Source organism: Parasteatoda tepidariorum, chromosome 8 (genome assembly GCF_043381705.1).
Source record: "Parasteatoda tepidariorum isolate YZ-2023 chromosome 8, CAS_Ptep_4.0, whole genome shotgun sequence".
Taxonomy (NCBI): domain Eukaryota; kingdom Metazoa; phylum Arthropoda; class Arachnida; order Araneae; family Theridiidae; genus Parasteatoda; species Parasteatoda tepidariorum.
In genome coordinates, this window is record NC_092211.1 from 79,649,399 (window position 1) to 79,676,456 (window position 27,058).

General features: G+C 27.4%; 1 protein-coding gene across 1 annotated transcript in view; it reads right to left on the minus strand.

The window, feature by feature from the left end:
• LOC122271649 (low-density lipoprotein receptor-related protein 4) overlaps nucleotides 1-27,058 on the minus strand; it is a 397,919-nt gene that overhangs the window by 176,580 nt on the left and 194,281 nt on the right. Inside the window, exon 5 of the mRNA XM_043053650.2 lies at nucleotides 13,614-13,730. Within this exon, the coding sequence (XP_042909584.1) occupies nucleotides 13,614-13,730 (117 nt within the window). The remainder of the gene's footprint in view (nucleotides 1-13,613; nucleotides 13,731-27,058) is intronic.

Consider the following 27,058-nt stretch of genomic DNA (forward strand, 5'->3'; position numbering starts at 1 on the left):
GATAATAATAATCGAAGGGAAATAATAATCGAAATTTAAAGAAGTCGTATAGTTAAAATCCGATTTCTCATGAACTATTTAACAGATTTCGCTCAAAAAATAATCAATTTTTATACATACAATTACATACTTTAAAATTAAGTAAAAACTTACATACCTTACAATTCAATTTTTTCGACTATTATTAAATATAATAACAAGAAATAATAAATATGTACTAAATTTTATTTCTTGCTTGGAATCATCTTTAACCCCCTGACGGTTCTGCACGTAAAAAATCGTATTTTTACCTGCACTCCTCTCAGCACAGCAAAACCGGTTTTCTAATATTATTAGATAGAAAAGTGGTGTATTGGGGAGAAACATTCTCCCAGTTTCGCGAATTTGATAAACCGCCAATGGATGAAATAAGCGAATTTTTCTTTATAATTGTGTGCAAAAACTGTTCAATTTTTCCTAAAACGTTCCTGAAATATGATAAAATACACAAAAAGTAAAATTAACATTAAGGGGTCCGAACTTTGGATTGCTTTCCAGACCAAACTACAGGGGCCATAGTTCCCAGATTGCTGCTACCCCCTATATTTTGGGGGTCAGAAATCCGAATCCGTCGGTAAAAAGGTATGTTTACTAAGTATCCGTGAAGGTACGTTTTTACTAAGTATCCGTGAAGGTACGTGAACGTACGAAGGTACGAAGGAAAAGTACGTTTTTTTTGTCTGATTTCATAACATAAAATATTGTCTGCACTAATTAATTAGAATATTTGAGGTACTCTACCGAACCACTAAGATTGAGTCCTAGAACGTGAAGATCCAATCATCAGATCAAAAGTTATTCAGAGTAATCCTTTTTTTTGAGGCGCCATTATAGGCATTGCCTATTTCCCAGCTCTTGAATTTCCTTTAATTTGTGAATTTAATCATTTTTATTTATTCCTCGATCCTTTTTAAATAATTTAAATCAGTTAATTTTATTTCAATTTCATGCAGAAGGAATACAAATATATTTCTCTTCTCAATAACTGCAACGGTTAACTTTTTATTTCAGTGTAGAACTATTTATTATTCAAGACAACTGAGCATCGAAATTTATTTTAAACTAAAAATTATTATGATTTTCAAAAATTATTATGATTTTAATCCTGTTTTTAAAATTAACTTCAAATAGTAATCTACACCAACTGTTGTGTATATATTATATATATCAAAGANTCTGAATCACCCGTCCCCAAGGGGTTAAATAATTTAAATCAGTTAATTTTAATTCAATTTCATGCAGAACGAATACAAATATATTTCTCTTCTCAATAACTGTAACGGTTAACTTTTTATTTCAGTGTAGAACTATTTATTATTCTGAGCATCGAAATTTATTTTTAACTAAAAATTATTATGATTTTAAAAAATTATTATGATTTTAATCCTGTTTTTAAAATTAACTTCAAATAGTAATCTACACCAACTGTTGTGTATATATTATCTATATCAACATTTCTAAAAGAGGATTTGTAAACTCATGTATATACTTTTAGGATTTCGACAGTTTGGAAAAAAATTAAAAAAAGTGGCAATAAATGTTTTATACATTTATTGTAAATTTAATGGACTTTAATTTAATGATTTTAAGAATTCCGTTGGTCAGTTGATTCCCAAATATTTAATTTATTGTATTCCCAAATATTTGATTTATTATTTTATTTTATTGAATCCCAAATAATTAATTATTATTACAAGCATTTTAATCCTGTAATTATCATTAAAAACTATAATAGCTAAGGCTAAACTGGTCATCGTGTCCTCATCTTTGAACTTCATTTATTGAACCGTTGACGGTATAACATACTACAGCTGTTAAAAGAGCTATATTCAAATTTTCGATTTTTAAATCTTTTGTTTAATTAACGTTGTCACCGAAATATACGAGAGTATTTCTGCATACACTACTTATATTTTTGTATATTGTATTGGTTCATTAATATCTGAGAAATGATAATCCCCATGATGCAATTTGTTTCATAGTTTTAAACTATAGTAACTTTTGCAACAAAAGAACAGATTAAATCTATGAAAACAAGAGAACAAGTAAAACTATTTAATTTACAAAAAACTGTTTCAAAGAGTTAATATGACCAAGCCAATCAAAATTTCAATTTAAAGTCCAATTATATAAAGTTCTACAGTTTTATAATTAAATTTCACATAAAGCCTACAAAGTTCTAACTAGAGTAAAGACAATTTGCGCTTTGAAATAGATATTTTGTAAGTTGGACAATTTCAATTACAGTCTTAGTAATTAACCAGTTCATATTAAATTCTATAAACTGTACATTTTAGTGACATCCAGTACAAGAGAGGTCGTTCATTAATTAACGCTAAATTAGTGAATCAAACTGACTAGTTGTTATTACTCCGGCTCTAATCTAGCTAAGCTGTCCATAGGGATGTTGAAGTTCATTTCGCCAATTTATTATCGTAATGCGCCAACAACGTTGCCAAGAAATAATTCTAAAGTCTACATTCACGCGTTGAAATACAGCCAATCTAATGGATGAACAGAGGATTCGAGATTGTTTCAATCAAGTTCTGTTTCCCTATCTTGATCATTACGTACACGAAATCCAATCAAATCTTGATTAGTCAGTCAATCTATTTCAGTTAGAAAGGTTTCGTTTTTGTCGTCACGTCAATTTTGGTAAATTTTCATTAGTTAGGGATAAACGCTAATTTAAAAGGGAAAAATATCAGCTCAATAATCCATAGTCTTTTTCGTAGTTTCCGGTTTCTCGAAGTTAGAACTGGTTTCGAACTTCATTTTTATGAAAATTACTTTTATTAATTTATTTTCATATTCCAGATATAAACTTTGTTTATATTATTTTTATAAAAAACAATACAGTCTCTTGAAAATTATTCATCCTAAAATTTTATTTTCAAGAAATTTATTGGTATTAAAAATTTGAAATTCGTAGAAATTACTTATACTAAAACTACACATGAAATTATTTATACGATAACTTTGTTTTATGGAAATTATTTTAACTTAAACATTTTTAAAAGAAATTTTTTTTTAAAGAAAGTTATTAAAAAACAACTTTCTTCTCTTGAAAATTATTCATTCTATAATTTTGTTTTCAAGGAATTTATAGATACTAAAATATTAATTCCATAAATATTACTTACACTAAAACTTTGTCAAATAAGTTATTTTTTCTTGTTTTTAACGCAAAATTAGCAGTAATGAAATAAATACACACTATGTTATTTTTCATTAAATTTCACTACTTATTTTTAAAATTTAAATTTATAACGAAATATTACAAAAAGTTTCTCACACAAGTATGTGAAATAATTTTTTTTTAACTAAAGCTATCTGTGACAGTTAAAATGTAATGCCATGTATAAATTCAAAATAAAAGTATTGTGACTCCTCATTACTTTTCTTTTCCGCAGAAATTTACACATAATATTAGAATAAAAAAATCATTACATGATCGATTGAAAAAAAATTGTAGTTTCTTTTCCCTTTTTTTGTAAACTCAGTGCATTTGCTATTCTAAATGAGTAACGTATATGTTTGTAATTATTAAAAGTATCTTGCAGAAAGATATTAGCGATGGAGAGTTCTGACGCAGCTAGCTAGAAAAAATTCTGACACAAGGCATTTTAAAAAAGGTTTTACGAAAACGAAACGTAAAGAATAATAAAAGAATGCAAAACTATTATGGTCGTCCTTAGCCTTACCTCAATTTAGGAGTTCATAACATTTTTCTCCCATTATATATAAACTCATCCCTAACCATAATCATCAGTTTCCTTCATTTTCTCCCTTATTCATTTAAGAACTTATTAATTCGCAATATCAAGTATCAATACTAAGCATTATTTAGTAAATCGAGTGTCGAAAAATGTTGGATGACGCTCGTAACATATCAAATAACGTAACGCAAATAAGTCCTTATATCAATTCTCCTTGGAAATGAAAATTAAATAATCTCGTTTCAGTTTCCTTATGCTTTTGTTTTCAAACAGATTAAATACATTTCAGACAGTAAAGAGATATCTCTATAATGGATATCAATACAATTAAATGTAGTAATTTATTACAATCAGTAAAATTAGAATATAAAAGTTATATTTTTAATAATCAAATAACTTACATCTTAAAGCTTAAATGGCATAATTATAAACTTAAAAAAGATGAAATGACGAGAATTTTATTAAAAAGTTAAGAATTTTTTTTAGAAATTCAAAAACCCTGTAAAATTTATTAACAGTGCTATAGGAATCTTTCACGGAAGGAAGGATCTCATAGAAGGGTTCAAAATTTTTAAGTGTTTAAAATTCTCATGAACTGATTCTCAAGTGATTAAAATCTCTTGGATCTAAACTTTGAAAAAAAAAAAGAATTATCTCTGAACAAAATCTGCGGTGATTAAAATCTCTGAAAACTGAGCATCATGTGACTAAAATCTCCAGAACACAAAATCTCAGGATGATTGAACTGTATCATCTTAGGTGATTAAACTCTATTAAAAAAACAAAATTTCAGGTGATTAAACTCTATCAATAGCAAAATCACAAATGATTGCCATCTTGCGTGGAAAATAAACTAGAGCGTAAATCAAGCAAAAACAAGCAATTTAAAGTTTGCTAAGACTTATACAAATCATGCGTACATTTTTGCATTGTATTCTCCATTTATAAAAAATGCAGTTTACTCTTTAAAAAAATGTGTTCAATTATAAAGACCGGCAATACCCATAAAGCTATCAAGTTGACAAAAATATATAATTTTTTGCTGTTTATAGATTATGATTTTCTTAAAAATAACACGAATTTAACTCTAGAAAGACTGAGATACCTATATTGCCCAAACGCAGTCAAAAGGACTGGATTGTGAAAAAATAACTAATGTGTAAAGAAATTTGTTTAAAATTAATCTTTAATATTTTTTATATTATTCACAGTTATATAACAAGCTATTAGCAAATATTAATAATAAAAAAAATTATATGTTGCACAGAAAGTCACAAAATTCTAAAAAATTGTGTCATCATTGCTTTTCAAATTGAAATTAAAAAGCAGTCAAAATGACTTCCCTGGGCAATCTTTAATTATTTATTTATTTTTTTCCATGCTTTTTATAATAAGTATGCATAAATGATTTTGTTGTTTACTCTCTATTAGTACTTTTTCAATGGAAAATATTCTAGTTACAAAATAAAATAAATTTTTATTTTAAAATAAACTGCTTTTGTTGAAAGAAATTTCTAAAGTTTAAAGTTTCTTCTTTTTTTTATTTATTCTAGAAACGTAAAAAGAAAAGGCAATAAAAGTATTCCCCATTTTGAACTATCTAAGGATATTTGAGTGTTATACACACTTCTTACCGATCCAGACAGCAAAGAAAATTCCAAAAGTAAATATGTTTAGATGAAAGAGTTTATACAAAAAAGAAACTTGTAACAAAACGCTTAACTTAAATGGGCTTTAAAGTGAAAGAAAAAGCTATTTTTACTGAATTTTTTGAAGAAAAAAAATACAGCCAAATGTAAAATAAAGCTATTTTTACTGAAATTTTTGAAGAAAAAAATATACAACCAAATGCAACATACCTTTCTGATTTTAAAAAGATTGAGACTCATATTTAAGAGCTACAAGACATACTATGGTTAATTTTAAAGGTTAGTTGAACATTTAATTAAAAATATATATAAAATATATTTTTCTAATACCTTTTAAAAAGCATTTTTATATGTTTCCAAAAGTGTGAGTATAAAATTATTGTGTTTCCAAATTCATACAAACATATATCCAAAAGATATATTTCTATATGTTTGGAATATGATGAAAAAAACCATCTTAAAAATATATAGAATCACAAAAATCCATTTCTTCACTGCAAATAACGTCATTCAGAGATTCAAAACATTTGGAAGCTGTTTTATATTCTTAACCAAATATAATACATCATATTATTGTCATAATGTACCATGTTTAATATGTTAATAATATACAATATTAAACAAGAAATATTTAAAGTTTTTTTTAATTGATTTAAATTTAGCAAGTTCTTCTTAAATGATATTCGATCATAAGACTTCATCAAGCGATTTTGTAATAATTGATATAAATAAATGCGTTTGAAATTAAATAAGTATAAAATAATTTTAAATTGACTCTTTGATATTTCAAATTAGTATTTTTTTTCAATTTAGTTCTACAATATTTCTACATTTTATGAACTCTTGAAATCTATTAAATTATAATTCTTTTTAGAAAGAACTTTTAATAAGAAGGTATTTTCAGTGACTTGCTAATTCAAGAAAACATTTACTGTTAAAATAAAATAAAAATAAAATAAGGACAAAACAAGTACTTAACAAAATTTTGTCAATAATATAATAATAATATAATAATGATTTAATAATAATTTAATGATAATATAATATTAATGTAATAATAATATAATATTAATATGATAATAATGTAATAATAATTTAATAATAATATAATGTTAATATGATAACAATATAATATTAATGTGATAAATTAATATTAATATGAAAATTATATAATAATAATATTGGGTCGATATCAATTTATTGTTATATTTATAATAATAAAATGAAATGAGTTTGCGAGGCTTAAACTTAGCCCCCAAACTTAAAATTTTTTTCGAAATTTTCAATTTGTCTGTTCAGTATAGCCGTTTGAAAGACGGAATTTTTTCATTGGCTCACCATTAATAAAAATGAGCTCACCATTATTAAAAATGACAACTCACCATTAATAAAATGAGATGGTAAACATTTTCTTTCTTTAATATTTTTTAAAAATTACATCTATGATGTCTGCCAGATTGAAGCTCTCGTTAAAAATGCTTTTCGCACGTGTTTTTATTATTTAATTATTTTTTATTCCTCGTGTTAGATAAACTCAATGCTCAGCATGAACATGATAGCATTAGCGGATTACGTCGCCAAATTATTATTTCTAAAATTGGTTGAAACCACGGGTTTATTTTGTCTATAGTTATCTATAAAACTAAATAATTTAAAATCAACAATAACTGAAATAAAAAATAATAAGTTATGTATTGAAAATCAAAATAATAGCAAAATAGTACTATTTCGTAATGGAGAAACTTGGAAAATCGCTTACTCTGACAGATGCCGAAATTACTTGATTAAATTTCTTAGTGGATAATTATTTAATTTAAAAAAGGAGCAATGTTCTGGAAAGCAAATTTAGTGGATAAAAGATACCTACTCTGTAAGAGGATCCGAAAAAAATAGCTATATAAATATTAACTTTAATGACGCTTAATTTATTTTGGTAATACTTGCAAATTTATAAATAGAGCTGCGTTTAAGGAAGAAAAACTGTTGGAAATGTGGTACTCACTTGTTTAAGAGAAACGTAAAAAATAAAACTTATTTAGTCACCAATGGTGCTTAGTTAATTTTGGTATAAAGTACTAATTGAAATGAAAAATACTATGTTCTGAAAAGCAAAATTAATAGAAAAATGGTAAAAATCATTTATGAAAAACACCAAATTATTTTTGACATAATTGATGCGTAATTAATTTTGGTAACACTNAATAAGTATAAAATAATTTTAAATTGACTCTTAGATATTTCAAATTAATTTTTTTTTTCAATTTAGTTCTACAATATTTCTACATTTTATGAACTCTTGAAATCTTTTAAATTATAATTCTTTTTAGAAAGAACTTTTACTAAGAAGGTATTTTCAGTGGCTTGCTAATTCAAGAAAACATTAAAATAAAATAAGGACATAACAAGTACTTAGCAAAATTTGGTGAACAATATAATAATAATATAATAATAATTTAATAATAATCTAATGATAATATAATAATAATTTAATAATAATCTAATGATAATATAATAATAATTTAATAATAATTTAATGATAATATAATATTAATGTAATAATAAAATAATATGATACTAACGTAATAATTATGTAATAATAATTTAATAATAATATAATGTTAATATGATAATAAAATAATATTAATGTGATAAAAAATTAATATTAATATGAAAATGATATAATAATAATGTTGGGTCGATATCAATTTATTGTTATATTTATAATAATAAAATGAAATGAGTTTGCGAGGCTTAAACTTAGCCCCCAAACTTAAAATTTGCTTCGAAATTTTCAATTTATCTGTTCAGTATAGCCGTTTGAAAAACGGATTTTTTTCATTGGCTCACCATTAATAAAAATGAGCTCACCAATATTAAAAATGACAACTCACCATTAATAAAAAACAATTCACCATTAATAAAATAAGATGGTAAACATTTTCCTTCTTTGATATTTTTTAAAAATTACATCTATGATGTCTGCCAGATTGAAGCTGTCATTAAAAATGCTTTTCGCACGTGTTTTTATTATTTATTTATTTTTTATTCCTCATGTTAGATAAACTCAATACTCAGCAGGAAAATGATAGCATTAGCAGATTACGCCGCCAAATTATTATTTCTAAAATTGGTTGACACCACGGGTTTATTTTGTCGATAGTTATCTATAAAACTAAATAATTTAAAATCAACAATAACTGAATTAAAAAATAATAAGTTATGTATTGAAAATCAAAGTAATAGCAAAATAGTACTATTTCGTAATGGAGAAACTTGGAAAATCGCTTACTCTAACAGATGCCGAAATTACTTGATTAAATTTGTTAATGGATAATTATTTAATTTAAAAAAAGGAGCAATGTTCTGGAAAGCAAAATTAATGGATAAGAGATACCTACTCTGTAAGGGGATCCGAAAAAAATAGCTATATAAATATTGACTTTAATGACGCTTAATTTATTTTGGTAATACGTACAAATTTATAAATAGAGCTGCGTTTAAGAAAGAAAACATGTTGGATGTGGTACTCACTTGTTTAAGAGAAACGTAAAAAATAAAACTCATTTAGTCACCAATGGTGCTTAATTAATTTTGGTATAAAGTACTAATTGAAATGAAAATAAATTCTATGTTCTGAAAAGCAAAATTAATAGAAAATGGTACAAATTATTTATGAAAAACGCCAAATTATTTTTGACATTATTGATGCGTAATTAATTTTGGTAATACTTACTAATTGCAATTAAAAAAAGCTATTTTATAAGACATCTATTCTGTCTGTAAAAACAAGTTCTTTATTATTTATAAAATAGTTTTAAATTGTTTGCTCAATAACTTGATTAAAAGAACAACAAAGTATGAAAAGAATTTGCAAGCAAAAAGTAAGATTGACATAAGTTTCTTCTTTAGAAAAAAAAAACATATTTAAGACCATGCATACTTCAAACAATAAAACAATTTATTTTCTGAAATCTTTGAAATGAAGTAAATTTTCCAAAGATAAGCTATTTAAAGAAACTTAACAATAGTTTGAGATGAATAAAATTTATTTTTTAATTCATGCAACTAAAGGCAATTTGTGGTTATTTCTTTATATGCGTTTCAATGAAATATAAGTTGTTATCATTATATCCTGTCAAAAAATATAAAATTGTTTTTAAATTTACAATTTTCTTACAATTTAAATAAAATAATTAATACTATAAAAATAGTTTCATGTAAAATTTAGTTAAATATTCATTAGTCTTCAATTTTATATTGTCATGAAACCTCCATATATATGTTTCGCACTATTTTTAAAAATATAGTAAGTATTGACAATCAAATACTTAATTGTTTGCAAGCAAAAATGAACATGTTCAAATTGTTCAGAAATGAACATGTTGAAATTTAATGCGAATGTTACATGACATTTTATTGATTATTCATTCACATCTGATAAACACGTGTGAATCTATACTCAGGAATATACATATAGGTCTTGCGAATCTATATAACCAAGAACATTAAAGATATTATACAGTCCAATATTTTTAAAAATGGTCATCTATTACCTTTTGAGACTATTTCACGTCAAAAATCTCTATAATTAAAACGGAATGTTTGCGTGTATGTTTGCGTGTATGTATGCACCTTATAAAAATCCGCACTTCTGAACTGAACCATACCAAATTTGGTGCAAATACGTTCAAAAACATGGCTGACCGAGCTGTTGACTTTAAAACTTCCCATAACAAATGGCTCACTGACAACATTCCAAACAAGTTTTACATAAGATTTATTGAAAAGTATTTTATAATCGAAGCGAATTCCACACCCGGCTCGCACCGACGTAAAATATCCTCAGTGGTAGTCGTATCGGATCATGGGTTAGAGTCCTTTTGCCGTTAGGCAAACCGTGAAAAGTTCTCATGATTTTTCTCTCCATGAAACTCAAATCTTGTGGATTGGGTTCAAAATTACAATGCTGTGGAGTTGAACATTGGTAATCATAAACTCAAAATTGAGTCGGATGTTCAACAGTGGTTATAAAATAAAAAAATAAAAATTATATAAACGTAATTTCTAGCTCACAGCTCTAATTAAATAAAAAATAGTTTTCTCAGACGAGGCCTTTTACAATTTCCTTTACAGGATAAGTACTATAAATTAAATGCTTTATTTTGGAAAATATTGGCTATAAAGACTTTTGGCTTCCAGCAGCAGTATAGTGGCAAATGTTACTGAATATAGTTAATCATATTAATGGGATGAACTACTAAGAAAGTGTTTTGCTTAATTTATTAAATAGGCAATAAATAAAAAAAAATTATTAATAAAGATAAATATTATAATTGTTTTAGCTTCATTAATTGTATCTGTATAGATCTTTCAGTTTCGTGTATGATTCCGTAGTGTTTTTTAATGCTAATTTATTGATTTTTTTTCCACCCTGTACGTAGGACTGGTATTCAACTAGTTCCCATTCTAAAGATATTTGCCTATAATCAAGTCCCTTTCTTCTTTGAAGGGCCTATTAATTGAGCTATGTTTTTTTTCCAAGCCGCTAGGCGGCTTTATTAATCTTAACCCCTGTTGAAGTTCTATAGTTTTGACATGGGCTCTCTGTTATAAACTGATGATTTTTTTTTCATTATGTCAGCGAAAATAACCAACTGATTTCGAAAACTTCAGTGCAAATTATTTAATGCTAGCTGAACATGTTCTTCGTTCGGGACGAAAAAAGGTATCAATAAATCAGTACTGAACAAGGCAACAAAATCTTGCACAAAATTTTCAAACCAATACTGACACAAATAATACAATTAAAATGATTCCAATATTTTTTTATTTATTTTAATTTGTTGCCCTTCTGGGGTTGCTTTACATTATTAGATTAAGCAAAGCACAAATTTAGCAGCTTATCCCACCAAAATAAAGACTAACTGTATTCAGTGTCATTTGGAATAATGCTGTTGTTCAAGACAACTCAGACCATATATCATAAAAATGTACAGTATTGGTGCAACTATAATGGAGACCAAATTTACTCTAAAATAAGTTGTACCTACATAAGAGTATGTCTGGAACTTATTAAAACCACCTCCATTTTTATAATGCAGTGCCCATAAACAAAATTATGCATCATTGCATGGTGTCAATGATAGCAAGACGACATTTTACGGTACCCCGTAACGAATTATTTCCATTTCTCTATTAATTTTTCTTTCCTTTACGAAACATTTTTTTTATTTCAATTATACTGATGAATTTAAATTGTTTAGTTTCATGAAAAACATATTTTAAAAGTATAACGAAAATAAACACGATGGTTTCAAATAACCTAGGAAATAATTTGGTGACGTCATTTTCTTGCGTTAGCACGATCACGGTGATCATTCAGATAATCTTGTGTGACAGATAAAATATAACTAAGCATAATAGAACACGCAAATGACATCTTTTTTGATTGAAAATAAAACAACAAAGATATAAATATATAATAAACATTACTGATGTTATCTTTAAAATATTTAATTAAGAAAAAATCTGAATCGTCTATGTCATAGTTTAAAACACTGGCCTCCGCGAAGTTGATGAGAAAATTCCGTTTTTTAAATGTCTCTGAATTTGAAATATATTTAAAAAATCAAAAAAAATTTGTTTACAGTTTTACTCATTTAGTTTCATTTTGAATCTCGCTTGAATTCTTAGAACTTACTGTATATCCGCAATCTGGTATGCACACAAACAGACGGATATACACGGAAGTTTTTTATTTTATTGTATCTATGGATTATTCGTAGCCCTTCTCGATAGATTTACGCTATATTAGATTAATTAAAACTCATTTTTAGCTATTTATCTCATCAAAATAAAGGCTAACTGCATTATTCAGTATTATCTGGCATAGTGCTGTTGCTCAAGGCAACTGAGGGCATTTAGAATTTACCACAATCAAGCTACTTTCTAATGTAGTTATATTTTCGAGCAGCTGTAAGAAATCTATCTTAAGAATGCACAATATTGGGGCAGTATTAATTGGCACTAAATTTACTCTAAAATACGTTGTACCTTCAATAATATCATGGCGACTTTTTACCGCATCCCGTAAAAAATAAGTACATTTTTTACTACATAAATTTAGCTTCTTAATAGATAGCTTATTTTTTTTATTTCAATTATTACCTGTTACCAAAAATAATCAAGCATCTTTGACATCAGTATTAGTTTGTCAATTTTTAATGTTCTCTTAAATGAATTAGTAGAATTTTTCGACTGGTTTTCTTTTTGGTACATGGCATTTCTTTCTATTACTACAAATGGTAACTATTACCAAAATTAAATATCATTGACCTCAACAGAAATATTGGTGCTTTATTACTTTTGCTTTGTCAAATTAGTACTATTTTTTATTTTCAATTCAAAACTTTCTTTTAATTTCAATTACCGTTGGTTTAAAATTATTTAATTTTATAAATACCCGTAGATGAGTGAAGCTAGAAAGTGCAGAGCCTCTAGTTGTAAATAGCAACATATTGTTTAGTATGAATAATAAAGCATTGTTGTGTGAAATGAATTTTAAATAAAAAGAATTTTTTTTGCATTGTTTGATGCATGTAACTATTATATTGAATAGTAATACTAATGAATCTTTTTAAGCAATAACAATGCATTGTTAGATATAGATAATGATGTATGTTATTTGATATATTAAGTAACAATGCGTTATTTCATACAGTAAATAACATATTGTTAAGGTAATATCTAACAATATATTGTTTGATATATCTATTATGAAATGTTCAATAAGTTGAATTGTAATGGATAGTTCGCCTAAATGGAGATCACTCTCTCTGCCTTTACCCCCAAAACACAAACAGAGCCCTATTTCAACATTTAGAAGATACTCTTCAGTAGAGGTAAAGACTTTGGACACAAAAAAGCCCTGTTACCCTGTTACTTTTCTGTAATTTCTAAGTGGATAGATTTTAAAAAAATTATTAAAATTCTTTACCCTAAACTGTTTTGCACGACCTTTTATTTAATCAATCATCATAGTATTGTTAAAATTTAAATCACCACTATTCCAGAGACCCATTTTTTCATTTGCGGTAACTATGGAGATAATTACTTAAGAAATAATCTATTAAAGAAACAGAAACTGTCATAAAGACAGACATGTAACGTAAATTTAGATTTCAATGACACGGAAATAAATTCTTACGGCATCCATCTTCATCTGACCCATCCTGGCAATCTACGCTTCCGTCACATGTCCAATCCATTATGATGCAACCACCGTCATTGCAGCGGAACTCATTTGAAGCACAAGACTGAGCAGCTGAAAAAAGAATGGACACTTAGCTATAAATGAACTTCATCGAATAAACCTTAAATTAATACATGAAGCTAGGAAACATTATTCCAACAGTAGACGTCTCAACTCTTCTTGCAATTCCTATTATCTCTTCTCAGTGTGGTATTGCGAATATTGGCCAATCTAAAACGTACCCTAAAACTTTCGCTTAAAAACATGAAAGATCTGATCAAACTAAACTTACCCAAGTCAAAATTCTTGATTGTTCCATCAAAAAAAATTGATGGTTTATATTGGTTTCAATGCGATTCAGTGTGGTATTGCGAATATTGGCCAATCTAAAACGTACCCTAAAACTTCCACTTAAAAACATGAAAGTTCTGATCAAATAAAACTTACCCAAGTCAAAATTCTTGATGGTTCCATCAAAAAAATTTGATGGTTTATATTGGTTTCAATGCGATTCAGTGTGGTATTGCGAATATTGGCCAATCTAAAACGTACCTTAAAACTTCCACTTAAAAACATGAAAGATCTGATCAAACTAAACTTACCCAAGTCAAAATTCTTAATGGTCCCATCAAAAAAATTTTATGGTTTATATTGGTTTCAATGCGATTCATGATGGTCCAACATCATTTGATGGTCCCCATCATCCAACATTTTACATTCTGTGCACATGGTGCGTGATATGCCATCAAACTATTCTTATGTTGGACAATCGTAAATCTGTCCGAATTCCTACATTAGGGTGATGGTTACTTATGTTGGTTACCATCCAAAAATATAACGGTTCATAATGGAATTATTGATGGCTACCATCAAGATTATGTTGGTCCATCAATGTAAAACCATCAAAAATTTTGACTAGGGTAAGGATGTTCCATCCCCTTACACTTATCATAGTTTTGTCTTGAGTTTTTATGCCTTAATTATTCAACAATTCTTCGCAACTAATGATTTAACTACTAACTACTAAATTTTTGGAAATCATTTATATTTAAAAAAAAATCTAAATTAAATTAAAGACCTGTTGAGTATCACAAATTGATCGAATGTTTGGACGATATTTTTTTATTCCCTACATACCACACCTAAGTTTCTCTTTCAGCCCCAACCGGAATTTTTTCTTAGCTCCGGTTTTTCGTTCATTTAACTCTCTCTAATTTATTGGTCTACATCGATTTTCCTTGTTGTAACTTGTCTGTAATTTTTTTTCTGTATCTCTATGTTTCCCTCTTTCATTCTTTGTTTCAGAGCTGAATCACCTAATTCATTATAGAACCATAACTATAATAAGGCATTGATAACATAGTTTTCACCTTTGCTCTCGTTGTTTGGCTTCATTCATCTAACGGTTACACCAATTTTTATGATAAAATTTCATCCTAAGTTGAAATATCATATGTTGTAGGACGTATATGACGATTGTAAATATATTAATTACAATTTTTAATTAATTGTATATGATTATAATGACTTTTCTCATATGAAAAAAAAATCATTTACGCAGATTCTGGTATGGGTCAGGTTCAAATTAAAGAGTATATAAAATAGGTGTAAAGAAAGTTCTTTATCAATTTCTAAATTTTTACTAGGTTTCGGGAAAACTTTCTAAATTGTAAAATCTATTATGCACTGTACAGAAAATGAAAATACTGTAGTTCACGTACAATAATGCGAACTTTATAAATCAAAAGGAAAAATTTAAGTATAATAATTAACGGAATTATTCAATATGTTGTATTTTTATAAATAAACAAACGCATTTTTGACAAATTTTGGCACCTTAAAATGGGGTACCCACAACTGGTAAATAATGTCACATTAGTTTATTCAGGGTCATGCAAGTGATTCATATTAAATTCGTTCAGCTACTTCTACCTTTTGCGCAACATAAATATTTTACCCTTTGTTCAATTGACCATGCATATTTAAACCTATATTTGTGATCAAAACAATTTTACGCATTTTGCTTGTAAGTATAATGCATAATTTACAAGTAATTGTATTTTTTTTACCACTTAATTTTAAAATTTTCCGAAAATATATAAATAGTAAGGCACACACATTTTTACACGATTAATAAATTATATAATTTTAAATAACAAATGCAATACTTTTACAAAGATTGTCCTATAGTTCTTAAAAAAAGAAGGTTAAAATATATAGCGAGTATATTTTAAAATTCCATTACTTAGAAACTATTCAGTAATTTTCATTTTTCTAATTGAAATTACTGATTATGAAATGAAGTAAAAATTTTTATACCTTTCATTTTAAGGTTTCATTAAACTTTGAAAATAATCTTAAAAATGTTATTTTGTATAAAATTACCTTTAGTCGATAGCTGTTTCACTGGTTTCTTAGTTTGAGGTCACTAAAACTATTGCTACAAAAGTCTCTAAATCTCAGGATTTCTTAAAAAAAATTTATTAGTTAAAAAAAATATACCTGACAAAAGTCGCAAGTATCTTAAGTTTGGGTTTTAGTAACAAGGAATGAATTGTATAAAGTAGTTAGTATGAAATAACTTGAGAATTTTAGATCAAATTATTTCAATTGTGCAAACCTTGAAATCGCGTACAATTGGAATAGCTAAATAGTGCGAAGCGCTCAGTATAAAATGGAGTACAGTATTATGAAAACTTGATACCAGCTATTTAGATTTTTATATTTGATGATATTTAAGAAGTATTCTGACAACTTCAACATTTTTATTTAACTCTGCTTCTACGTACTGCAATTATTTTTCCAAGAAAAGCAAATAAATAAATAAAATTGTTAGAGATATACATTTACTCCAGCTATTAAAACTCTTCCATCATCTTCCAAACAACTATTAGCTTTTTCTAAGCATTTCTATGTTGGAACTAAACATAGAAAAGCCTTGAAAATACTGCATATTATTCGACCAGGAACAAAAATTACGATTTTGTTATGATGAAATAAAACTCAACACAATTATAGCGGAGACCTGCCTTATTTATTTCCGAAAAACAAGACCCTCATTCCGAAAATTGTTTGGAAGGGTAAGAAATTGGCGATATAATATCTCTAGATCCATCAATGGGGAAATATTAAAAAATAATATAAGCAAAAGACTAAACACAAACATGAAATATCTCTCAGAATTCCAGAGCTTAAACAGAAGAAAAGCCCATATCTTCTAGGAAAACCGAAAGAACCATTTCGCTTAGGTCATAAGGGACTTTTTTCGCTTACGTAGGATATTCAATATCATCTTTCTTATGGAAGGATTAGTCCAGTTGCTGCGATTTTCATGAGTTCTTTTATAGCTAATATTATAAAAGAAAATAGGACAAGAGAGATAAAAAGAGGTGAAATGGTAAAGAGCACGAAACAATGGTGCCTGATGGTTTAGTGCTTCTCATAAAACAACCATTACAAATACCTTAAGTCCACTAAACTACTACCGAAATATTTGTAATTTTTTTTTTGTCTTAAGAACATGTCATACTATACAGCCGAAATATTTATTCTTCTATAACTCAACACTACACTATGAGAAATTTTGCAACGTGCAAAAATTATAACATGGCTGCTACCTAAATATAGTCCTAAGTTAAACCATAATATCAAGCTTATTAAATTAATTTAAATTATGTAGCCTTTCAAGCCGTAATATAATTCCAATTTGATGCAGCCTAAGTATGTCATTTTATTATATTGATTGAAGAGAGATTCGATAATATTGCTAAAAAAATAAGACAACGGAAATAAAAAGAGGTGAAATGGTAAAGAGCACAAAACAACGGTGCCTGATGGTTTAGTGATTCTCATAAGACAACCATTACAAATACCTAAAGTCTACTAAATAACTACCAAAATACTTGTAATTTGGGCTTTTTTGGGGTATTTTAAGATCTTGTATAACTTATTGTCAAAGTATTTATTCTTCGATGAAATAGTTAACTAAATAACTCACCGTGGGAAATTTTACAACGTGCAAAACTGTAACATGGCTGCTTACTTAATATAAGTCTAGGCAAAATCATAAAACTCATTAAATTAATTTAAATTCTGTAGCGTTTCAAGCCATAATATCATTCAAATTTAATGCAACCTTAATATATCATTTTACTATATTGATTGAGCAGATATTTGATAATACTACTAAATAAAATAAGGCAACAGAGATAAAAAGAGGTGAAATGGTAAAGAGCACAAAACAATGGTGCCTGATGGTTTAGTGCAGGGATGGGCAAACTTTTCTGGTCGAGGGCCAAAAATCGAAGAAAAAAAATTTTGGTGGGCTAAATAAAAACATCTAAAATAAAAAAAAATACTATATGCAATTTTCAATGTAAATATTTAATGAGATGAATGAAATTGCGATTTCATTTTTAAAAGTTCCTTATATAAAGGTTCCAAGTGAGATGTACTTATTTTAAGGAACAAGGGTAAACTACTTCTAGGTAACTACTTCTGAAATGATTTTTTTCTCAGGTTTGTAGATGAAAACACTTGTTCACACATAAATAAGAGGAAGCAAACATAGACCTGATTTTCTAGGCATGAAATATTTGGGAAACTAGCTTTTGGTAATGATTTGTAAAACTCAATTTTTGGCATAATCAGAAACAATTGCTTCAGATTGCACCAACTACGGCTATTCTATAAAGAACTTCTGCTCATTTCACCAATTGAAGCTGTCTGTGCTAGCCTCCATCAATTTATTATTTTGTAGAACAAAAATAGAGAAAGTTAAAAGGTCCGCAGTACTTAGTTAAAAAAGAAAGAAAAATAACTTTAAACGAAGTAGACAAGAAAATGGATGTATATTGTTTATATTCGCCACAGATCAGCAAGTTAAAATTCCATCCGCGGGCCGGATAAAACCTTCCGGCGGGCCACAGTTGGCCCGCGGGCCGTAGTTTCCCCATCCCTGGTTTAGTGTTTCTAATTAAACAACTATTACAAATTTCTTAACACCATTATACGACTTCTGAAATCATTGTAATTTTTATTTATAATGTGTGCTGGTCTGGTTAATTTAAGAGCATTGTACCTCATAGCTAAAATATTTATTCTTCTATAGAATAGTTAACAACAGGCACTTTACATGGCTAAGAAATTTGGTGCGTGTGAAACTATATTTTTATTCAAATTTGTCCCCACCTTAATATCGAACCAAGCCGAACGACATTATTTTACTTATTACATTGATTTCAATTTTGCCACGATTCGAGTCATAATATCGATAATTGGTAATGCAACCTTAATATATCATTTTACTATATTGATTGAGCAGATATTTGATAATACTACTAAATAAAATAAGGCAACAGAGATAAAAAGAGGTGAAATGGTAAAGAGCACAAAACAATGGTGCCTGATGGTTTAGTGTTTCTAATTAAACAACTATTACAAATTTCTTAACACCATTATACGACTTCTGAAATCATTGTAATTTTTATTTATAATGTGTGCTTGTCTGGTTAATTTAAGAGCATTGTACCTCATAGCTAAAATATTTATTTTTCTATAGAATAGTTAACAACAGGCACTTTACATGGCTAAGAAATTTGTCGCGTGTGAAACTATATTTTTATTCAAAATTGTCCCTACTTTAATATAGAACCAAGCCGAACGACATTATTTTACTTATTACATTGATTTCAATTTTGCCACGATTCGAGTCATAATATCGATAAGATTTTCTGCATATTATTGTACTGATTAATGCATATTTTGCAACCATTGCTACTAAAATAAGACAAGAGTGGTAAAAAAAATGCGTAATGGTAAAAAGTCCTAAACAATGGTGCCTGAAGGTTCAGTATTTCTTATAAAACAACCATTACAAGTACCTAAAAGCCCCTAAACAACTACTGAAATACTTGAAACCTGTTTTATTTTGTGTTTTTTTTTTTTTTTTTGCTTTTTTAAGAACATGTATACGTTAATGCTGAAATATTTATTTTTCTGCAAAACAGTTAACTAAACACTACACTATACGAAATTTTACAATGCGCAAAACTATAATATAGCTGCTGCCTTAATATGGTGCTAGGTTAAACCATATTATCAAATTTATTTAATTAATTTAAATTCTGTAACGTTTCAAGCCATAGCATCAATAAAATTTGATTCCGCTTTATAATATTATTTTATTATATTGATTGAACAGAGATTTGATAATACTACTGAAGAAAATGGAAACAATGGTGCCTGGAGCTTTAGTGTTCTCATAAAACAACCATTGCAAATACCTGATGTCCGGTAAACAACAATTGAAATCTTTGTAACTTGTTTTAATTTGAGCTCATGCTGTGTGGTTGTCTTAAGAGCATTTTTGCTTTAGAGTAAGATATTTATTCTTTTATAAAATAAGTAACTGCACTTTTCTGTATTTTAAAGCTCATAGACCTATAATGTTGTTCTAATTGGTACTTTCTTAATATTGTGCTGACTTGAACAAGATTATAGTACTCATTCATTTAAATTCAATTTCGCAGCGTTTTGATCCATGATACTGTTTACTGTTCAGCCTTAATAGGGTGGGATATTATTGTACCTATTGAACCAAATTTTGCGAATAATAGAACAAGAGAGTTTAAAAGAGGTGACATGGTAATGTACACCAAAAAATGGAGTCGAATAGTTTAGTGCTTCTCATAAAACAACTAATACAATTACCTGATCCATGAATTAATCCATTACAGAAATATACGCAATAATAAGTTTTTTTAATTTGATTTATTTGGTCGTTTTAACAGCATATGAACATTTAGTATATTTACTTTGCATTAAAATAGATAACCACATTGTTAGAAACTTTTCAGCGAGATGAGCTATGAAGATTTTCAATATTTTTTTTCTTTGGCATTAACGTGAAAAAGACACTGTTAATTTTAAAGATTTGTTTTGAAACTTAATCTAAGCATTTATTTAGCATAAATCGTGATGACATGGAACTGTAATCTTGACATTTGAGATAAAATTTTCGTCATTCAAAAATTAGGTTTTCCTAATTTTTAACGTCACAAAGAAACCAATTTCTAAACTTTTCATTGCGAAACGTACTTTTTTTGAGCGAAAAAGTATATTTTTAATACGGGTACGTTTTTTTTCGAGTTTTTTTAAATATTTCTTTTATCAAAGTTTTTCAAATATTTGAATTTCAATTTAGAAATTTTTTTTAATCAAACGCGTTTTTGCTTTTAATTAACCGATTTACTCACCGAAATTCTTATTTTCGAGACACAATCAGTGTAAAACTGCGCTCAGCTTTAAAAGAAAAAAAATTCCATGAATAATATAATTTATGTTCTAATATAAATTTATGGTAAATACGGAAAAATAGTTATGTTTTAATCATATTTCTTTTCTTTTGCTTTCTAGTTGTGACTTTTCTTTCAAACATTCCAGTCGAAAACAGAGTTTTTTTTTCGAAACGTGTGTAGTTTCACGCTATACATTTAAAAAAAATAAAATTTTTAAATAATATTGAGGAGCCGAAATTTTTAATTTTTGGACATAAGTATCTTTTAATTGTGTCATTTCCCTACATATTTTTAATTTAATTTTTTAATGTTATATACAGTAAAACAATTACCTATCGTTAGAAGCCGTATTTTTATTGCATGGTGATAAATGATAAAGCAGTACCATTCACTCAACATAAATAATACAGTATTTACCAACTACAGTAATTTCAGCTCCATATATTTATCAGCAAAAGGCAGATATTGTTTAGGAATGAATGAAAATGGCGATAAAATCTCCTCTGATCTATTGTTGGCGCAATATTAGATATAATATGGACGAAGAGCTAAAACAAACACGAAACAGCTCTCAAGATTCTTGGACTTTCTTATAAGAAAAGCTTCCATCTTTTCAGTTGCGGCGAGAATCATTTTGTTCAGATAAAGGAATTTTTTCCCTTATGCTAGGCATCCTATTTTATCCTCTGGCATATAAAGATTAACCTAGCTGCTTCGATTTTTATCAGTTCCTTTATTTTTGATATTATGAGGAGGAAGGAAAAAAGAAATAAAATGTATAGGAGTCTCTTCAATTTCCGTTAAAAGGTTATTCCATGCATATTTTGGGAAAACTATACGATTTTAATATTTTTGATTTCTTTTTAAATGTATGCTCTAGTGGAATCTGTATTTTAATTTATCGAAGTTAAAATACAGTTTTCGCTAAGATAAATTCCTTAAAATTTATAAATAAAAGCGGAATTTCCGCTTACAAAGAAGAGCGATTTAAGAAAATTTAAAAAAATTTTGATATTATGAGGAGGAAGGAAAAAAGAAATAAAATTTATAGGAGTCTCTTTAATTTCCGTTAAAAGGTTATTCCATGTATATTTTGGGAAAATTATGCGATTTTCATATTTTTGATTTCTTTTTAAATGTATGCCCTAGTGGAATCTGTATTTTAATTTATTGAAGTCTATTATACAGTTTTCGCTAAGAGAAATTTCTTAACATTTATAAATAAAAGCGGAATTTCCGCTTACAAAGAAGAGCGATTTAAGAAAAATTAAAAAAAAATTTGATATTATGAGGAGGAAGGAAAAAAGAAATAAAATGTATAGGAGTCTCTTTAATTTCCGTTAAAAGGTTATTCCATGTATATTTTGGGAAAATTATACGATTTTAATATTTTTGATTTCTTTTTAAATGTATGCTCTAGTGGAATCTGTATTTAAATTTTTCGAAGCTTATTATGCAGTTTTCACTAAGAGAAATTTCTTAAAATTTATAAATAAAAGCGGAATTTCCGCTTACAAAGAAAAACGATTTAAAAAAAAAAGAAAAAATATGAATTAATTTAAAAAAAAGGGATTTAAAAAATGGAAAAAACATGATATTTGACCTTTAAAAAGATTGATAGTCAGAAATTAAGTAAGAGAAATACAATTATTTAAAAATAACAAAAATAATGACTCTTGAAAAGGTCACAAATCAAACTTTCAGTCAGAAGGAGGGAACTAATGTAAAAGTTTATTATCGAATTTAACTACTGTAAAGCAATGATCCTACAATTAAAATCAATTTGATGAGTGGATTAAACTGAAAATTAGAAATAAATGAATAGCGTAATTAAAGTCGTTTTATACTTCCTTCGCATTATCAAAACTTGTAATGATTAAATTGAGACTGATTTTGATAAATATCTTTTAAAAATTAAATACTTTTTTCACCAGTTCTTTATTGAAATTTGCGTGAAAAAATACTACAAGAAAAAATAATAAAACTACAATTTTCGTTCCATAATCTTAGTAGAGGGAGGGGGAATCGTCTTAACTAATAAAAAATTATACATTTAATATTATAAGTAGCTATGCACTGATTTTAAAAATAAAACCAGAGAGATGATATAATTATTTTTTTAAAAAAAAAAACTAGCTTAATGAAGTAACTGACAATTGGGAGTCACAAATTTTAGTAATAAATAACAATGCATTCATTTTTATACCATAAAGTAGCATTTTTACATCCTTAAGCTTTTCAAAAAGATTTTTCTAATTAATAATTGTTAAAATTTTATGAACGGCTTATTTCTTAAGGCTGCGTTTTTAATTTCAATGATGAAATTTTCAAAGACTATAATTTGTCAAGACTATCTAAAGAATTGCAAAAAAAGTAAAATCGTTAACATAAAAAAAACAAATATCTTTAAAACTGATGTTAGCGTATCAAATGTTTTAACTTTGAAATGTTAAAACTTTCATCACAAATTACAGTCCTGCATGCCTTTTGTTAAATTGTAAATGGAAAAGGGTAAATAATGGTGACTTAATTTTGAAAAAAATTAAAAAAGCTTTCGTTTTTTTTACTTAAAGAAAGATCTTTTTTAATTCATTTCAGTTGAAAAAATTTTCCTCTTCATTTTCACTCAAGAAAATATTTCTTTAGGCATACTATAAAATATGCCTGTGTATACATTAGTATGTATAACAATACAAAGAAAAAAAAATTCCTATCATGTAAAAAGAATTTTCTTCCACAGTGCAGAAAAAAGAAAAGAGATAGAAAGAGGAATATCTCCTTTTATTTGATCAAATGAAAAATATCCTTAAATATAAAGATATGTGAACCTTTTAATAAAGATAATGAAAAAAGCTACATATTTGAAGAAAAGAAACATACAGAAATAGACTCACAATAAGAAATTTAAATTAATTACCCCAATCATAAAAATTTCCAATAAAAATAAAACGTATTGAGTCGAGTCTTGTTTATTTTAACCAAGATATATTTATTTCATCTAAATCTGATGCCCCACATTGATCAGAGTTTTGTCTTATTTAATAGAAATTAAAATCAAACGAAACAGACAATTCAGCTTGGCCCACAAAGTAGGGAGGGAAACGGAGTGCTAGATTTTTTCGTTGAATTCAGGGTAAAGCCTACGATTTTGGGGAGATTAAAACAGTTTTTAACGCTATTTTTTGAAGATGTTTCGCTAAGGAAAACAAAAAAAAAACACAGTTTATGTACTACCTTGCACTTGAACAAAGCTATAATTTTAAATTATCTATACCAACCTGTGCCGTGAAGAATTATCTGGCCTTTAGATCAATTAACTTAAATATTTAAAAATTATCTTTTTTAAAAATCACAAATTTTCGACATTTTTCCACAGAGAGGAAAATTAACAAAATCAATGCTTTATTCTTACTTTTTGCAAATTTTAATTGAGCCTAGATAATGCAGCATTGAAATAAGTATTTAAATATTAAAAATTTGGATTGCAAGCAATTTTCATTTTCTTAAAACTGTGACTTTTCTCCATACTGACAATTTGTACCATTTTCAGAATAAACGAAGAAAGTGCTGTTTAAAGATAAGCTAAACTTGACCAAACAGAAAGAGTAGAAGTCCAGCTCTTCGAACTAACGGTTGGAACTTTTCGGTACGGCATGCAATACCAAAAAACAGCTATTTGCAAGGTAAGCAATATACTCAGATTTAGCGAAGCATCACATGTATTAAGATTCAGGGCATGCGCATAAAAGCAAAACGACAATCAAGAAGTACTTCACCTGTGAACCAGTTGTTGAACAACTCTACATATATGGTTAAGTACGTTGCCTCCCATCAACCGCCATTTTATTCTTTCTTTATGCTTCAAAATGTGTTAGCAGATATAATCAACGTCGATGATATAAATGTGCTTTCAAAGACATATCTTAATTGATAGTGGAGTACTGTTTATTAATAGTGCAAAATGCGAAAAGCTCTAACAATAAATTAAAAAAGAAAACTTGCCCCCCCAATCCCATTAGAGGTTTGAAGAAGAGGAGTGTGCAACCCCGTTTCAAAAACCTCTGATGTGTGTCCCTAAACGTTGTTTTTTCAGGGGCAGCACCAAATCTTGGAGGACTAGTTTGCATTATGTCTGTGGAAGCTAGCCTTCTTCTTCTATATATATGTTCTTTGTTGATAGTAAGTTAGGAAAATGTGCCCTACCCAATTCTTTAGTGCCTTTAGACAGGTGTGCTATTGAAAAGTCCTTTTTTTGTTTCCATAAACCTATGTTTCCAACAAAACATGATATCGAGGACCAAAATGATTTTGAGATATGCTGCGATATAAATATTTGATTTTTAACTTTGTCCAAGCACATCTGAAAAACGTTTACAAAAAACAAACAGATGATATCTCGAAAAATATTGCGACTATTTTCGTAACTGCGGAGTAAGAGCTCATAATTACGTCCATATCTCAAACGTCACGTTTTCACTTTGAAATATTTTACCTCAACAATCTGCTTCATGTATAAAATATCTGAAGCATTAAATCGATATGTCAAGAAGTCATATCGGATTCGAAATATCTTGTCATATACTTTTCCTGTTCCAAAAATCGCTCATCGGAGCATGCCTTTGTGAATTGCCTGCCACTGATATAGTCGTAGAAATAATGACACTCGGAATTCGAAAGAGTAATGAATTCTGGAAAAGACTGGAGAAAACTGGATAATGAGTGTGGTTGAAAAGATGTCGAGTAAGATCACCACCTCCTAAATGATATCTCTTACAGAAAAGTTGACGTTTAAGGAAGTCACTCTAATGAGATGGGTGGAACTCTGTAGAATAGTTGAAAAGTTCCAAAAGGATTTTTTTTTTAAGTTTAAGGTGAATAGATTTCATAATTTACATTCCTATAACAATATTTATCAATAGGAAAAAAATAATATTTTCTTAGCAACGATTTAGAAATATTTTTTATAGTATTATTTCTTTAATGCTGAGAAATATGTATATCTTCATTAAAATTTAGGATTTTAAGCTGAAGTAAATTTAGATTAATTGCTTCATTAATCTTGAAAACAACGAATCTTTTTTAATAGATTCTGAGAGGAATCGTCTTTTTACATACTCCAAAACAATCATATCTAATTCATGAAATATGTTTTTTTTAATAAGAGCTGCAAGCTGATTCACGTATTACTTTAGCTGTATTACTAGTCAAATTTCTAGGGAATATTTTTTTAAATTTTTTTTAAGTTAATTTTTTTTTAAATTTTCACAGTATATTTAGATTTATTCGCCAGAATCAAAAGGATTTTTACATCACTTTTTTTCAAAGAAATTAAAATATTGACCATGTAAAATTTCTGTTCAAACTATTAGAAAAGAAAAAGCATATCTATTCGACTGCTTTTTCATTTTCATTTCCTACCTACTATTTTCCGACTAGTTTTTCTACTTATCTTCTTTCTTTTGATTTTTTTTTCTGTCCACTGTTTATTATGGTTTTTAAAATAACCATGCTTAATTTCTTGTTCAATTTTTTATTTAATATCGATCAAAAAATTTTTATTAATAAATAAATACAAGAAAACACGAATAAAATTAAGAAAAACTGTGTTTACACTGTTTTTTCTTTTTCTTTTATTTTATTTTCTGTTTTTACATGTTATTCTTACTTATTGTGTTCTATTTTATTTGTCGTAATTTTTGTAAAAAAAAATTTTGAGTGCCCCTCACACTATTGTATTAATATATTTTGCTTTGAGTATATTGATACAATATCAGAAAGCACTCTTTTTGCGGATGTAATCGTGTGGGCTGATGAAAAGATTATATCTTTTTTTTTCGGTTTTTTTTCAATAAAATTTCTTCCTTTTTTTTTCTTTTTTTTTTAAACAGTTGTTTGTTATTTTTTTTACTTATTATTTCCCCCCCCTTTTTTTTCATATGTCTATAATTTTTCTTTGTTTTATCTTTCATTTGAACTTATCTAATGAGTTCTGTTTACTTGCAGCTTAAGCGCAATAAATGAAACTTATTGTTTTTCTTAACTTTCTTCGTGTTTTCTTGTATTTATTTATTTATTATATATATATATATATATATATATATG